Source organism: Centrocercus urophasianus, unplaced genomic scaffold (assembly GCF_019232065.1).
Source record: "Centrocercus urophasianus isolate 14NV4802_14NV808 unplaced genomic scaffold, USGS_Curo_1.0 seq_23, whole genome shotgun sequence".
In the NCBI taxonomy this organism is placed as follows: domain Eukaryota; kingdom Metazoa; phylum Chordata; class Aves; order Galliformes; family Phasianidae; genus Centrocercus; species Centrocercus urophasianus.
The window spans coordinates 2,851,876-2,870,136 of NW_024884789.1; the positions used below are offsets into that span (position 1 = coordinate 2,851,876).

The window sequence follows — 18,261 nt, forward strand, 5'->3', positions numbered from 1 at the left end:
CTGCATGGCAGCTTAAATACTGAGAACAACTACTGTTGCTTCTAATAACATATGTTGGTTTTGGTTTTTCCTTTTTCCAAGCTGAATTCTCAAGACAGTGAGCTTCTGCACAGCCTCACTGCACCCTTACTCCCACTCCACACAGAGCACCAACTATACAAGATTGCTGTCTCTGAGAGTAAGTCTCCATTTCTACAATGGATTCTACAAATACATTTAGGATCTGCAGGATTTCCGTTCCTACTCAACAATGAAATTAATTTCAAGTTGCAGTAACATACGTTGTCTGGTTAGCATAAGTGGTAATGATAAGGAGAACAAATTCTTTCCATTTAAATTCATTCTGAGCTCTGGGCACAGATATACGTGTTGCTCATGTCCAGTGATTGATTTTACATGGGTCCCTACCCCTTATGCTGGTGTGCACAGTGAAGGACAATTAAATGAGCCCCATCCTACATACAGGTCCTGACTTCAGCACTGCAGTCTCCAGCAACTGACTGTGCTCAGCACACAGCCTTGAGTCTATACTCTGATCTCAAGAAAGTAACACAATACTGAAACAATTCAGTGCACAGCACTGCATTTTCCTGTAGCAACAGGAGAACATGTCACGTTCTCTATGGCATATTTGTCAGAATTTTTTTTAGGCCACCATATAATGATTTTACCAGACTTATTCCAACAACTCCCCAGATACCCACACCTTATTCAGCTGCAAAGGAAAAGCGTTAAGCAACAGGATTTTACAGCAGGGAGCTCTATAGCTCACACTACCGAAGTTGTGTGTGCATGTATAAACAAATACAATTCATAATAACATTATGTTTATACTAACATTCCAGTTCTGAAAGCGGCCTTTATAGTCACCGTTCAGGGGAAGTCTATTACACAAAGTTCACTGTGTGGGAAATTCTCTTCTAACAGCCTGTAGTGCCACGCTGGCATGAATTTTGTATTATTATTCTAATTTAAATAGGCCCCTATGCCCAATCCAATTTTATTACATTAAATACATGTTAATCTAAAAGCAATTAAAATAAGAAAGATATCAGTGTCACATTGTACCTTCTTCAGTAAAATTCCTAATGCATTTTATAGCAAGGATGAGGAACAGTAACTATCAGTAGGACAGCACAACATTTAATGAAGGTGATACTGAGCTCATCTGTGTCAAGAACCCAGCAGTGAATTCAGCAGGCTGCTAATGAGAGAGCCTCTCCTGTTACCCCAATCCTTAATACAGGGGGGAACTGTCAAATGCAGTCCTCATCTTTTCCCTACCTGCTATCAGTTGAACCTTATATATTACTTTCATCAGTTCAGCAGTGGAAACAGCAAAGATTAATGTAAGAATAACAAAAACCTTATGCTGATGTGAAGATAGAATCACAGAATCAGCAAGGTTGGAAAAGATCTCCAAGATCATCCAATCCAACCGCCCACCCATGGTCAATATTTCCCACTGAACTACAGATGTCCTATTGAGTTTTATAGAGGTCTTTTGGAAAGTAGGGCACTGCTAAATATTTTCCAAGAAAAAACAAAATGGTTGGGGTGAACTGATCTAAAGTTCGCAAGCACAATTGTTGTCCACATGTCACTAAGCAGTAAATTCACAACTTACAAGTGAGGATTTCAAATTAGACTTCGTTACTCTGTGGATTTCCTACTGTGCCAAATGCCTGACCATACATGGATGATCTGATTGCTCCTTTATTTCCAAGGCTCATAGCATAAGGACGAGCTTTTCTAATGTAGTACTTTCCTGAAGCACTTTTAGGGGACGTAGGCGAATCAGTTTTTTCTGAGAACTGTACCATCTTACTCAGAAGCCAGGTAGGAAAGACGGGATACAATGATAGCTGCAAGAAAAAGCTTTTTGTGGCAGCATTCTTCCTCCGTAACCACAGCAAAAATCTATTTCACGGTTAAAGTTTCTATGTTCTTCAACAGAAAATAACAGAATTTCTTGGGATGCTTCAAGGTTAGAAATAAAATTAAGCTAAAGAGGCGGGGAAGTTTGCTTAGACTGGACAATACAAAAGAGGGCTCTATAGTAGGAGAAAATTGGCAACTTTTCATCATGAGTTAGAAGAGACTTGCAGGAGCTCCAGGCAAAAAAAAAACAAAAAAAAAAACAACCAACAAAAAACAACCCGACCACAGACACAGAGAAACCAAATCCACACAGAATTGGTTTATTTCCTAATTGCTGTGGCAGGTGTATGGGTTGCTTCATGTGGTAGGACATAGGAATGAAGCACAAGAGCATACAGAACAAGTACAGGGCAATTCCAATGTTATGTTGTAAAAGATAGGTCACGCAGACAAAGAAACCATAAAAACAGAAGTTCTGCACTACCTCTGAGGTATCTGAAACTGTGGGACATCTTTATTAAATAGATGCATCGATACCTATCCATTATAAATGAGCGTACACATTAGCTATGAAAAGCCCACACCGCATCAGGTCACAAAGCAAATCTCCCCAAAGGACTGAGCAGAAGCTAAGCAGGTCAGGAGAAAGATGCAAGGGAAGAGAAATTATTTGAAAACAGGCACACTTTTATCTAACTGTATCTAACACATTGTTACAGCACCCTCCATTTTATAAAAAATGACAGCGCGTTTAAAGACCTTACCATGCTAAAAGAGTTGGTGTTTGAATCTAATAATAAATAGAATGTTATCACTCAGTATGCTGTCAGTACTACTACATGCAATGCTGTGGTGCTCCACATTGCACTTGAAGCCTCAGAACAATACATCTCTTTGGAACAATGGAGCTCTGTATCACATTTTGGTCTAGCCTGTAACTCCATTTCCTGTCCTCTGTTTTCAAGTATTTTGGTAGCTCATGTGTTAAAGCTGGACAGTGTCTTTCTTCCACACCCAATACAGTCATTTCCTGCAACCCTTATTACAAGGCTCTGCCAATCCTTCAGAAACATTTCATGCTTTTAGCAGTGCTGTCAAAAACAACAAACTCTGTGCCATTGCCTCCTCCAGGCAGTCTGACTCGAGCAGCAGGGCAGAGTCGAGCATTTGTTCTGTCAAATGGCTGAGCACTTCTTAAAAACAGAAAACAAGCGTTTAGAAAAAATATCTATTAAGAATGGGAAAAATGGCAGCAGTGTACAACAGTACGGGTATTGACCTGAGAGAAGCATTTTGCTAAAACTTCTTTTTCTTCTCTTTAGCAAACACTTAAGTATTCATACCTATAACTTGAAGAACCAGACGCTGTGGCTGCAGGAAGACTGTAGAATATTCATTTCTAGTATGAAACTTTAAGCATTTTTTGTTGCTGTTGAAGATCTAATAAGAAAATTAAATTAAAAGCTAAGAGTGAGAGGATAACGAAAAGCACAGCATTTCTTGGAATAAGGTCAGGAGCCAGAAAACGATAACCATTACAGCATGATGCAACTCCTTGGCACTCTGCCAAACCGAGGCTGTAATGCCCCCATAAATTCTGCTCAAATTTTGTATCATGCAGAAATTTTATCCACCACATCCAATATACACCTTCCCCAAATACAATTATTTTAAATTTAAAAACCAAACTGAAAATGGAAGCAGAATATAATTCCCTATGCACACATAAATTCAGACTACTGCTTTTATTTCCATTGCAAGAGTTTTATTTAACTGATTTTTAAGCACAACTATAAGCGCATTTTCAAGACACGTTTTTGGAAAACAGACACCCATGCAAAGATAAGCTCCCAATCCTAGAAATCATTTTAAACAAATTTTAAAATTCACACTTCAGTGAATTGCTGTGATAATAAGCGTGGCCACTGTCCATGAGCCCACTTCTTCTTTAGCCTTCTTTCCTAAGCCTAAGTTTTAAAATCCAGCTATTTCAACAAGAACTGAACCCCCTGCCTTCAGAAACGTAATGCAGCTTAATCTCATTTACAGTCCTCCAGCCCAAGATGAAGCATTCAATTACACGAGCCAGACTCATATATCACTGTACAAATCACATCAGCTGAAACAATGAGCACACGTGGCTGGAAAGCACTCCATGTTCTTATTAATACTCAAGGAATAAATTACAGTCGTTGATGCTATTAATCTTTTCTTATGGTTCACCTCTGGAGAAACTAAATGGCTGCATATAGTTCTGAAAAATAATCATGGGCAAGGAGTGAAATAACATCAGATTAAGCAAAAATAAAAATGGTAGCAAATGAATAGATACACAAGTGACATCACGTAACCTGACAAAAGTCACATAAATAGAAGTAAACTGAAAAGTACTTTTGCAAACACTGAACCACTACATCTACAGAACACCAGAAAAGTGCTCACACACGAGACTTGGGTTGGGGATAGAGTTTTGAAACCAAATCTAACAATTGCATTTCTACTTGCAGTAGCTACCCCTGTTTGCGTGCCTGAATGTGACAGCTTTAAGCAGGAATTAAAATAAAACTACAACAACCAACCCACAGCTGCAGCTCACACCACTTTCAGCTTTGCATAGAGATCTCTGCTGATGCCACCCTAATTTTATAACTCCACCTTAGTTCTCTGCTGCCTTTGGGAAGGCTGTATTGCGACATTCCAAGGAAGCTGAAGTTAATCTATTTCCACAGATCTTCAAAGATCAATCCTTCAGATAATACTATGGACAGAATTAAAGTATACCTTTGACAGCAGTCAGTCTTTGAAACATGTACAATTTATACTTCTAATGGCAGTACTTTAGATATTAAAATGCAGCAAAAAAGACACACCATATCGCCAAGGAAATGCACTCTAGCAAAACTGAAGGGCAAAACGTTTTTAAGACTCAGCCTTAAAAAGGTTGCTGGATTTTCCTTTTTCCTGAAGTTAAATGCAAGGATGAGAGAGAACTTTCAAGAATATTTAGAGTTTAAATAGCCATCTTCAAGATAACGGTTGTTTATTCAGAATGCAGCAATGAAATTAAAACGAGCACATTGCTTTTGTATCTAAATGTTATCCAACTGCCTGAGAAAATACAGCAGTGGGAATGAGACAGATGCCCTCTAGGTCATTTCCAAACTACACAATTTACAGTTAATGAAATCAGAGTTCTGCTTTCTGAATCTGTTGATTTCTATACGTCTACATAAAACCATGGAAAGAACAGAAGCCAGAAATGCTGTGTTCAGAACTGCTGAGGCCACGTGCTGCAGCATCCTGAGCAAGCTGACATTACAGCAATGCAGAGACTTCATACGGATCTGCCGCTACTCTCAAACTCAGACGGGAGATGAACAATTTGTCATACACGTGGCAAATTGTACCCAGAATTGTATTATATGTCCTAGAAAATCAGAAATTATGGCAAGATACTCTGACATTTCAATTTTAAAAGTCCATGGGTAATTCAGGGGCTGAGCTGACCACATGCTGATGGGGCATTTTGCTACAACTGAAAAAACCTAAATGCTTTCTTCTACCAACACGTTTTTCCAAGCCAATTTCAGCCCATCATTTCCTGTGAACTGATCTAATGAGATGATGATGGATGCATCAAACTTTGTTCTGTGCTGATAAGCAGATCTGTGCCTAGCAAAGGAGACGGGTTCAGCGAACCAGCAGGTCTGCAGTCCACTCTCAGTAGTCCTCCTCGAGCAGAGCTTGGAAGCTGCAAGCTGGAAGGGTAAACAGGCTGCTCTCAGTGTTCTCCAGGCATCCTTCAACTTCTTCCTTAGAGAAGGGTGAAACACTGACTTGTATTTACCCAGGTAACCCTGAAGATCAGAGCAAGGCAAAATATTATGCCAACACTATTGAGGTTACACAGCAAGAACCTCTGTCTACTGCATTTTGCATTACTTGCCATCACTTCCAATACAAGCTAAGAAGTGAGGAACTTTGCCCAGTGAAAGACCACCTCTGACAGATACTGCCTGTCACACGAAGAGGATGTGCCGCAGATAAAGTAGTAATGTGCTCAAGGTTTACAGCTATTTTCCTTGGGCAAAGCAGTGCTGTGCTGTTTATCTGGCACATATGATATGTAGGTTGCTCCAAAAGTAATGCCTCCTAGTTACTTCCATGGAAACAACAACAGACACAAAGAATGCAATAACACTACACAATAGAGCTAATTCTCAGCTACAAAATGCTATTTTTCAACACAGTCACCATCACAGCTGTGCATTATCACCAGCAATGAACAACAGCCTGCATACCATGCTCATAAAAATGTGCACCAGTGGAGGAGACCCAGTGCTGCTGTTGCCACTGCTGAAAGGCACCACCCACCACTTCTCTGCGCTACAGACACTGTTTGGTCTCCACAAATTCTCAGCAAGTGCTGATGAATGTCAATGGGTGCCATTTTTCCTCATGGAAGAATTCAATTCCATCCTTTTGCTTCATCCCTCTTCCATGTCAGATTCCATTTTGTCACACAGCTCCTCTGCCATCCCACCAACATCTTTCTCTGACAAACAGGAAGCATTAATTTTGGAGCAGTCTTCACATAAATTGGTGAATCTGGGTGTTAGGTAGAGGAAGAAGAACACGATTCCTTAAGGAAAAGATTGATAGTACCAATCCAATTTAAAGCAAAACCACTGCAAGGGTTTTTTTCAGAGTTAGTTGTATACTTCTCATTGGGTGCTCTTTCATTTAGTAAGCAAAACATGAAGAGAAATGTATGCACAGGAAGCTGTTTTATTATTGATGCCTTTTGGTGCGTGCTTAAGAACTGCAGCATAAGTCAGTTGACTTAACAGACTTGTGAAAGGTCAGTCTGACTGTTTTATCCTCAAACACATAGAAATGGTGTCCCAGTCAGACAAGCCCTCGAGTTAAAGTGAACCATTTTGCTGGCGTGGCCTTTCACACTTCCCTGTCTTGATCCCCTCCTGAACTGCAAGGCAGTTCATAGGTGTAAGCAAACTGTCAATGCACCTCTGCATAATCCTTCCTGGTGTCATGACACCATGATCAAAGACGACACATGATCTTAGGCTGGCTCTCAGTAGGGATCCAGTAGCTCACAAGACACAGCTGTTCAGGCAATTATATTCTTCAGCTCTAGTCCAAAGAAATCCAATACACCCAAAGTTACTTCGTATGCTCAGAATCTGAAGATCAGTGAGGACATGGCATAAGATAGATCCGGAATGAAGAGGAGAAAGTCAGTACTCAGGATAACTCTCTCTTACCCATTCTTTCTGATGACAGAATTGTAAAAGGCAAGATAATTTCCCAGATGAACTGGGTTCATTACTGACTGGAAGGGCTACTTCACTGACAAAGATACTTGTAAAAAGATATCATGTCCCTGCATTATAAAAACTCTCCAGTTCCAACAGCTCCTTCAGAAACACCCATTACTGAGAAGTTCTTTGGGAGCTCACCATAGTTCAAAGGTATCAGGGTTACTTTGGCATGCAGCCCAGGCAATGAAGGCCACAGTCCTAACGGGCCACTCTGGTATTTTGCATGGTTATAGCTCAATGCCTCACAAGAAAGGTGTGGGAGCAGAAAGTAGAAAAGGGCTAACGCTGGTACTTCTTCTAAGGTTTTCCAAATTCTTACAGTCATTAAGAATAGGGCAAATTCAATAGCACTGAACTTTGCTGGCAAATACCATCAAATCTTCTGGAACATAGTAAGGTAGACAACCTTATGATAAACATGAAGGTGATCTGTTCATCAAGTGTCCTTTCAGTTTTAGACCAAAGAATTTCTCCCCACATTTGGACATTCAGAGCAAGTGACAATATACTTTGGCTAACAGAAACCACGGACTTTTGAGAAGAAGGATACAGACATGCAGCATGCGTTCAAACTGTGATAACACTGATAACAAACAGCAAACTGTACACATCCTGGGGATCCAGGAGTCCTGAAGCATATTAGATGTCCGTCATAAACTGAACAGGGTTAGTGCTGGCTACTGGCAATACCATCATAAAAATTCTAGCTGCACAACATTTAATTAACAACAAAAATCTTTGCTCAAAAGCAAAGACTCAAAATGTAGGATCTTTTTCCTTCTCTCAAAACTTGCTAAGTGAAAAGGATCTGCTGAAGTTTTCACATGATGGGTTAACTTAAAAAAAAGCTCAAAAAATGTAAAATAGATTTCTCAGAGTTATGACAGCTGCATGCAAAACGATCACAAAATTTTCTGTTCTATCCATAAAAAGCCACCTACCAATCTTCGCTACAACACACAGATATTTTTATTCATCAGAAAAAGTTCCTTTCCACAGAAGAACTGTTGTTGGCAGATTGACTGTTAAAGTAAATCATCTATTCTAATCAAGATGCATAGGATATGAGGGAAAAAAAAGTTCCTCATGTGAATTAAATGAGCCATTTTATGCAAGATTTTACCATGAACTACTTCCCAAGATAACCTCTACTTGTTTTTCACTCAGAGACATAAATGTGTAAGCATCTTTCAATTAAAAGAGAGCATAATCAATGCTCAAAACTTCCTAACGGAGACTCAGAGCTGCTTTTCCCTTTGTTTCAATCATCAAATCGCTGAGGTTGGAAAGACCTCCAAGATCACCTGGTGCAACTGTTTGCAGAGAATATCAGGAAATGTGGATACTGTGAGTCCCACACCTTGATCTCTGGCATCTCTACAGAGAGACGAAAAATTAACACGACCTTTCACAGCTCTATCTATACCAGAATTCTCCACTCTTGGCAAGAATGAATAAATTAAAAAAAAGAAAAAAGAAAAAAGAAAAAAAAAGAAATGCATTTTGTTTAAAGTGAATTCTACAGTAAATATAACAACAAACTAGAACCACTGTTTTATGCAGATATTAACTTGAAGTATACTCTTAATAAGCAGCAGCCAAGGCTCAGTCTATTTATGCATGCATCTCAATTTTGTTTGCAACTCAATTTTGTTTATGCAACTGAGAAGGTTACTGTGCACCTGACAGTATCTGAAGGAAGTCCTGCCACATTCTAGTGGACTGTGGAGCTCTAACAACTTTACAGACCCTGTAATTCAGTACTGTGGTACTAACGAGGTATCTGCTTTTTGCTAGAGGTACTTCTTACAGATTTTCCACTGTTCTTATATAGCCACAACTCCTATTTAAATGAAAATCTTTCTAGAAATGAGTGGGTATGTGTGTAACATTTTGGGTGTGATGTTCTGGAAAGCAAGAGATAAATGATGCATTTTGACTTTTCACATAAACTATTAATAAATGCAAGAAGGAAAGCATTTCTACTGCATTAAATATGTTCACCAAGCTACTGAAAATTGGTATTTCCCTCGTTTAATACCCCATAGCAAGTGCTGTAGATAACTGTCTTATTTTCTTATTAACAGGAGTCTTAAACCTGCAGCCACTGTCACTAAAGCTTGATTTTGGAAAAGATTACTGCAGTGTCTTGATAATAAACTTCCTCTGACTAGAGAGTCACAGAATTGTAGGGGCTGGAAAGGACCTTCAGAGACCATCAAGTCAAGCCTTCCTACAAAGCAGGTCCCCTCCAGCAGCTGCACAGGTTAAGTGTCCAGGTAGGTCTTGAATATCTCCAGAGAAGGAGACACCACAACTGCCCTGGGCAGCCTGTGCCAGTGCTCCGTCACCCTCACTGTAAAGACGTTCCTTCACATATTGGTGCAGAACTTCCTATGCTCCCAGAAACACTACAGAAATCAACGTGTGACCTCCACAGCTTCTAAAAATAATTGTTTTTTCCTACCGTTAAAATGTTACTCAATGGAAGCCATACTTAAATATTTATTTGCTGCATATAGCCAAAGAATGGAGAAAGAATGGAAAGTCAATCCCATGCTTTCAGCATGTAGTTGCAGCTTTTTTATTTATAAATCCTATCAACTGAGTTTATCTTCAAAGAACTTTTTCTCAAGTGCCACGTTAAGTAACCAGTGGGCAAATACTGGAAGGTCAAGAGATGCTCCTCTCATTTCTTGCCATGAACATTTATCGAAGACAGCTATAAGTGCTTCCAAAATTGGCTCTCAGTTACCAAGACATCTCAAGGAGTGGAAGCAATATGAAGAAGGTGGGTGAGCTATCATTCATTCTGTTTATCTGTAAAATTCAGTGGCTGCCTGATCACTATCAGAGTATTAAATTTTGTCTACGCAAGACAAAGATTTATTTACCTGAAAAAACGCTATTATATCAATTTACTGAAGACCAAAAAATACTGTGAATTTGATTATTTGGCAAGGTCTCTAATTCATATTTGAAAGAAATGCTGATCATCTTCCAAAATTAAAACTGAACCTTGCTATTGTTTTCCAAGCTGTTTTTGTCCAACAGCTAGAAAATAATTAGCAAGATATACATAGCAATACAAACAACATAGTCCTAATTTTCGTCATTTTGATAGGCACCAGAACCAGCATCAAGCACCTAGATCTTCAGAGCACAGCTAGTTTAGTAAGCACAGAGAATTTTAAATAAAGGAAAAAAAAAAAGCGGGGGGGGGGGGGAAATAACTCTCAAGCATGCTGTAATCCCACTGGTAGGGAAAAAAAAAAAAGCAAGAGCAGCAAACAACTAAAAACAACTGCAGTAAAAACATGTGAATTATCACTGAAGTAGAAAAAGCATGAGGGTTAAAATGAGGGTTAAAGGTCTGATAAAAAAAATTACAAAACTCACTAATTACAAGGCAATTTAATAACTACGTCCTTTGCTTTTCCTTAACCAAATGGAATCAAAATGAAAAAACTGCTTCTGAATAAGTGTGCAAACTGAAACCACGCTACTATTTTTCAGCACAAACACGATACCACACTTACCAACTGGACTGGTACCAGCTCCATTTGGCACTGTGAGGTCAGTTGTCCCCAGCATTCCACCTAAAAAAAAACATTGGAAAAAAAAAATTGTGGGTTGTTTTGTTTGTTTGTTTGTTAGTAAAAATATAAAGAAGGGTGAAAAAGGGAAAGCACAAAGGTACTGAAATCCTACCAGCATTGCCAGTACTTGGTGGTCTCTGCGGGGCCCCAGGTGATACGTTCCGATGCAGGGTGGTCTGAGGTGGGGAGAGCATGGTCGTGTCTGTTAATGATGAGCTGGCTGCCAGTGATGGGGATACGAGGGAACTCCCTGGGTTACTGTAGGTTAAAGTGTTGGGGTTGGACACTGGAACTGTAACCGACATGGAGAAGTTCTGAGCAGGCAAGCCGGGCTGGAGGAAAGAAAGCAAAGAACACACGAGACAAGATTAGCATTCACTATATTCACAAACACAGCACATTATAAAAAATACACATTACAAGTTTGCCAACAATTATAAGAGTTAATTATGTTAGTTTTGAAACTCTAATTCATTAATCATACAATCTGAAAACATCCATTTGTTGCAGTCTGGTGTTGAATTATAATACATCAAAAATACAGTTCCAGAAGAATTACTCATAAACTTATCAAAACACTGAGAGGAAATTAACATACAAAAACCTGAAGATATTCATATAGCTCAGAAATACAATAAATTCACCAGTTAATTTGGATTATTACAAAGCCATAACAAGATAAATATGTTGATGAATCGACAAACTGTTACATCTTCAAAATGTAAGCATAAACATGCACACTGTAAAAAGTTATAAGAAAAAAAAGAATCAATTAGTAATAACATTTTCTACCAACAATCTTGCCAAAATATTGCTTCTAAATTCTAAAACCTTTTTTCAACACGCCAAAAATTCATAAGTTCATAAATTTACAAACTCCAGTAATTTGAATTTAACCAACTTTGACTGTCGTTTTCTGAGACGTGTTCTGCAAAACTCTGCTTGCATAACCACTCCATTTTCTTGTTGTGTAAATGTTTTTCCCTTTTTATTTTTAATTTGATTCCAATTCTCACAGCACTATTCAAAAGGCAACTATTATTCCACAGTATATATATGTTTGTTATTCAACAACTATTTGACTCAAAAGTTTAAATGCCTGCCCATCTATGGCGCTCATTTGGTTATGACTAACTTGTTTGGCCTTTGTCTCATTCCTATCCTTTGACAGTGTTGCGTTTCTGAAACAAAAGGGACTATTTTCCTTCACAACTCTCAGAGTAACTGCAACAAATCTATGACAGGTACAGCTTAAGAATAAAAATTCAGTAGAATTTGTTGACAGAGGTGGCAGTTTAGAGGTCAGCTGAAGATGACACACGCTCATGACCTAGCAAGTATATTTAAGAGATGTACTTTGTCATATGCAGCTTAAAATTTACACAGAATGACACTTCTAAATGATAATTTGATATCATCTGAAATACAACAGTAATTCTACACTGATGTACAGACCATAATACATTTTATGCAAAAAGCAAAACCTCTTACTAGTGAGAACTAATGACAGCTTCCATGCTGAAGCATTCCTCAGAATAATTATCATTTTTTGGCACAGATGGAAGCAAGAAGTAACGAAGCACAGCAATGTAATGCAAATCATTCACAGCATCTAAGTAACGACAAGCTGCACTGATACTTGTCTTCACGGGAAACTACTTCAAGAAACTGTTTATTATCTATTAAAAAAGGATGCTTTTAAATAGCATGCTTTCCATTAACTCAAACTAAACTTGAAATAGCTGAAGTGTGCTTAAAACAATGCTTAGAAGTTAACAGTAAGAACATTTTTGAACATTTTTTCCATAGGTTTCTCAATATAGAATCTATGAATGACAGCTTCCCCCACTCCTTACAATGCAGATGGACAACAGCATCTGTCCATCTATGGTATGCATTTGGTTTTGACTGAATTCTTCACTCTGCCTCATTTCTATCTTTCAACAGTAATAAGGGCACTAGAATAAAAGAAGCTACATTCTTATCCAAGATCCAGAAGTACTGGAAACAAAACCACAACAGGTATAATTTAAACTATAAATGCAGAACTACAGAGCTAAAAATTAACGTTCCCTTTTTATTTACATTGATGCCCACACAGAAAACTTAAGTCGCTCAGGAAGACCACAAAACATCAACGGAGAGCAATTTAACCGTATCATACTAATAGATGAGGCCTAAAGATGTTTCAATACAGAAACACAGGTAGCAAAAACATCAAAACAAAGAAGGAATAAAAGACACTGGCTACATTCAAGCATAAAGAATTTGCAAGAAGAATGGATTCTGGGTGTCAGATTGCCAGTTTGCTGTTCTTTTCCCAGAGATGGTTCTATTGCTGTGATCAATTAAATCATTTTCACTATTAGCAGTCCTGTGGGGACACACTCTTCATTTACGCCAGGATCTATGCTGATTAACCTACTCAGTCCATTTATTTTAATTGCTACAACTAGACAATGTTAAAAAATGCAAAGATCGTGGCAGAGCCCCATGACTTTTCTCAGAAGATACTCCACCTGTAACACTCAATGCTAACTGCTCTTGTAGGTGGAAACTAAGCATCACACCTCTGAGAAGATCATGCAAAATTTCCGTTACTGTTAACCCCAAAGTTCTTCAGTTCTAGAGCCCAATAATTCTCATCTAAGAGTACTCCACTGAATCTTTTCACCTTGCACTCATAAATTAAAGAGCACATACAAAACTCATGAGAACATGGACAAACCTGCCCTGTAAACACATGGGGCTCATTTTTTAATTATATAATATTAAAATGGAAACGATGCTCTGATCGCACTATGGGATTGGTGACAATATCTTCCTAAAGCAATTTAGTGACTTACAGCAAGTGATAAATATTTGAGTTAGATGCTCATTACAAAATTTTCAAAAGCTCTTCTGGTGTCCATGTTCTCTGGCTGAACGTGCCTTCAACAAGATATCAATCTTTCTGAGGATCCCACTGTCATTTTGAAACATCTAAATGCCTAAATCTTGCCTTCAGGAAAATAAAGTCAATTGAGTCAATTGATTTGGTAATAGAAAGGGCCAACTCTAATTGTAACATATTGTAAAATCTTTATCAGATAGAAGAAGGACTGTAAGATTTTTATATCCCATAATGAAATCTGTCTTTTTAGAATATTTTAGGCAAGGAAGCTAAGGTCCTGAAATTTAGAAACGTTACTTCACATCCACACAGCATGAAAAAATCTGTGTGCATAATTGAGAAGCTGGAGACACAATTTCTTTCTTTCCTACCCCTTATGAAAAAAATGTAATTATCAAGAGCGGGTATCGATACCTTATTTTACCTCATGAAAACACACATTTCCCTTTCCAAACCAATACAGCCTCTTGTCTTTACAGCGGTAAGCAACACCTGTGAAAACTCTCATGCATGTAATAGAAGCACAAACCATACTTTAGTACTCACTGCGATTTTATGATTCCGCATCATATTATCAAACTCTTCATTTATTTTTTTATATTTTTCTTCTGTATGTGGCGTGAGCACATATGAAGTGTCAGGGTCCGGGCTGTCGCACCCTCTGTGTTCCTTCTTGTTCAGAGCCTAAATAATGAAGTTAATAAAAAGGATCAACAAATAAAAAGTAGAGATAAAATAAAAGTACTTACAGGGCCTCGCTTGAAAATAAAATCACTATCTTCATTTAGTTTGCTGAATCTGTCCTCCGATAGTGGACTGTGCTCAAAGTAATCGTCAGCATCAGGGCTCTCACAACCATTAAGGCCTTTCTTTCTTAAGGTCTGAAATACAATTGGAAAATTCACATACAGATCATACTAACTTGCCAAGATCTTTTGTATACTACCGAATCATTCAGAGCCACTGAAACTACAAGAAATTTTCACAGACAAAAATCAATAGACAAGCTAAGTCTTTCAAAATAGTGGCATAGTACACCAACAGAAAAGGTTCAGTCAGAGGCATAGACTCCCAAGGGGCCATCTCATGGGCAGTTTGAACCTAAAATCATTCCATCTCTCCAGTGCTCTACACCAAACTGGTTTCAGACACCGGCAGATAGGGGACAGTTGCCTGACAGACCTTCAACAGTCAGCCTATGGCAAAGGAGTTAATGTCCTCACCGGTAATTAAAAAACATCTTAGTCTTTATTGGATCTTTAATAAATTGATTTCAGCATCCCTTATATTTTTAAAAGCATATGGCTTGAAGTCGAGCGATACAACGACTAACAGTTCTCATCTGAATGTAGCTACTGCATTTCATGAATATATGTAACACTTGGTCTCACTGGCTTACAAAGGCAGGATTTTCCTGCACTGCAGTCATCCTGCATGGTAACAAGAAGTGCAAAAAGTATAAAAAGAAATGACATAATCCCTCTGTAACATGACTTAGTTTGCTAAATATAAGCTTTTTCAGACTCCTTTACTCTAACTTGATGTGACTGCTTTGTGGGGTACTTCCTGTTTGCTGGTGGAACTCTTGCATCAACATCCCCCAGAAACAGAGCATGTCTACAATGCAGGCACTACGAATAAGCTGCTGAGGAAGGATGTGAACCTGCAGCTCTTGCAAGCAAACAATTCAAAGATCCATTTGACATGTTTGCAGTCCTTTTTTTTCTCTTTTTCATCTACTTCACAATCAAAATCCTCATTACAAGTTCTCATTTCTAACAAACTACAATTTAAAATGCTACCCACAGAAAAATCATAAATGTTTTAAAGACAGGTTACAAGAGGAAAGCAATACACATTTTTCAACAGGTCTACATGAGCCAACAGTGGGACCATAGGGGCAGAGAGGTGGTGCTTTCTTTTGCTGACAAGGCATACAAGTTTTATTAACTTTACACCCAAAGACCCTAAAAAAACTGAAATCCACATGTCGACATTCTCAGCAACAGAAAGAAATTCACTTTCGGGTAGAAGCTACGCTTCCATAGCATACTGAACATGACGTGTTTAAAAAAGGTTAGTTTAAGGCATTCATTTTTTATTCAAGCACTATCTAGCACAATAAAAATTGCACAAAACTCTCTTACTATTTATACATGTGCAAAACACTCCCTACTTCTACTTCAGCTTCTAAGCAGCACTAAAATCCAATTGCGCTCTCTGAAATTCTTTAATATCACAGGTCACCACAAGCTATAATTCCCCTCTCGGGTTTCTCAGCCGGCTCCCGGTATCCCACGCCGTCCCTGGAACTCCCACAAAAATGCCACCACTGAAGCAGCACATGGGGAACAGGTGGAGCTCCCTCCAGCCCCGCTTGCGCCCTGATCCCACCCCGCCAGCCAATCCGCTGGGCACGGATATGGATGTGGCCATACAAGGGCCGGCTGCTCAAGGTCGGAGCCCGCTATCCCTCCCAGTCCTTCCTGACAAGTCAGGCTGCCAGTTCTCTACACTTTGATATCAGTAGGGAAAATGTTGACACTGTGTAATCTGCATTGTGCTTAACCCCTGCAACCCACGGAATGCTTGAAATAGAACCCAAATAGGTACTTAACAGGGTGCTCAGCACAGTGTGCAAGACATTTAGAAGCTGTGTTTAGGTATTTTATAGAAAGAATTTGCAAGAAATGCACAGCAGACAGTGCTGAACTTCTGTCTAGTTCCTAAGAGGTTAGTGCAACTTTAAGTATTGCAGCATGGGACTTTCATTAACACCCCTTTTTATAAAACAACTAAGTGAAAATGTGAGTATAACGCTTAGACTCATCCTCAGGGATGGGCCTGATGATATGCTCACAGCTCCAATACAAAGGAATGGGCTCAGAAAATACAGAAAGGCATCCTTCCTCTGGGCCAGCAGCTATTTTTATTTTCGATAACAATGGGGTTAACTCCGTTTGACTCATGAGGAAGGAAAATGCTCAGTATCTCCCGGTTAAGATTCTGGAAACCTTCACTCCAGATGGGGTTCCTGTCATTGTGGAAGGATTTAAGGCACGGTGTGCTGTTACAGATAATATGTCTGGGTCTGATATCCCGAGCTCTGTCTCTTTATCGCTGAAACACGCACTGTCACTTTGAGGACCTAACCATAAAAAGACTGCTTCTTTATCACTGCGCCATAACAGAACGGTGAAACCTTCCTGCTTCGCGGCTGTACTAACAAGAGGAATGCTGTCAGCTGTTCACAGAGTCAGGCGAAGCCTACGCAGCACAGCGCGGCGCGATAAGGGGCCCTGCCCACAGAGCACAGGGACGGCTGCTGGGAACAGGACCATGGGACAGAGCTGAATTCCACTCCGAGGGCTAACCTCACCCTTCGTGGATCTTACAGCTATAGCTACCTTCTGTCGTTTCTCCGATGACTGTAAATAACTCGGCGTACCTTTGTCCTTCCAGCACTTGAAGGAGCTTTGTTTATCGATGCTTTGTTAAGCAATGGGACACAAGGGGGAATGGCTTTAAACTAAAAGAACGGAGATTTAGGTTAGAGGTCAGGTGGAAATTCATTACTCAGAGGGGGGTGAGGCGCTGGCACTGCTGCCCAGATAGCTGTGTGTGCTCCATCCCTGGAGGTACCCAAGGCTCGGCTGGATGGGGCCCTGAACAGCCTGAGCTGATGAGGGCAGCCAGCTCATGATGGGGATGGCTGGGTGATCCTTACAGTCCCTTCCAACCCAACCATTCTATGATTCTGCGTCATTTCCGAGACAAATAAAGATCCAAATTTCACAAACTCTGAAGATGAAAGAAATTCCTCTAACAGTTTAATTTTTCTGCCATGATACACAAACATTTTTGTAGTCAAAAAAAAAAAAAAAAAAAAAAAGAGTTCTTGCAGTTGAGGCTAATACAGAACAAACTTTCTTACTAGAGGGAAAAAAGAACACTGACTTCCAAGTTTTGCTATTCAATGCTCACTCCAATTGCCTTCTTGTGTTAAGTCTTATTTTCCAGATGATTTAAGGCAATGTGTAGCTTTTGGAGTTAATCTGTATTACTTTCCACTTCCTCTAAGACTTATCCAAAACTACTGGCAATTGTTCCAGCATGTTTGCCAATGTGCTGCACTGTGTCCTCAGTGACTGACACTCTGCAGCTTTGATGTTAGACCCGATGAGCTAACTGAGGAAAGAATTGATTTTTCTCAGAAAATCACTAAAGCAAGTGCTGAGAGGAACCACAGCAGGTATGAAATCCTTTTAAAAAGAACCAAGCGACGTCGCTGCTACGTGTGAAGTCACTACACAAACGCTCCTGGCAGCTGTGGTAACTCACATACTGCAGAATGGCCCAGAAGCTTTAGACTCTTTTCGTGGCACTGTGTAAGACTGAGATAAACAAAATTATTATTTTATATCAATATATGTTTTGGTTTGTTTATTGAACGGCAGAGCTTGGTAAATGCTGTATGAGAAAGGCTGGGCTAGTTATGGAGGACTGAAGTACTACTCAAGCACACAGCACACTGTTCTCCTGACCT

General features: G+C 39.3%; 1 protein-coding gene across 4 annotated transcripts in view; it reads right to left on the reverse strand.

Annotated features, from left to right (window-relative positions):
- Positions 1-18,261, reverse strand: part of MEF2A (myocyte enhancer factor 2A) — a 50,359-nt gene that overhangs the window by 13,948 nt on the left and 18,150 nt on the right. The window contains exons 3-6 of one of the 4 annotated variants that reach the window (XM_042824680.1): positions 14,465-14,596; positions 14,250-14,399; positions 10,935-11,154; positions 10,763-10,822 (exon numbers count right to left, since the gene is read on the reverse strand). In XM_042824680.1, coding sequence (XP_042680614.1) covers positions 10,763-10,822; positions 10,935-11,154; positions 14,250-14,399; positions 14,465-14,596 — 562 coding nt within the window. The remainder of the gene's footprint in view (positions 1-10,762; positions 10,823-10,934; positions 11,155-14,249; positions 14,400-14,464; positions 14,597-18,261) is intronic. The other 3 variants (XM_042824678.1, XM_042824677.1, XM_042824679.1) reach the window with 3 other exon arrangements.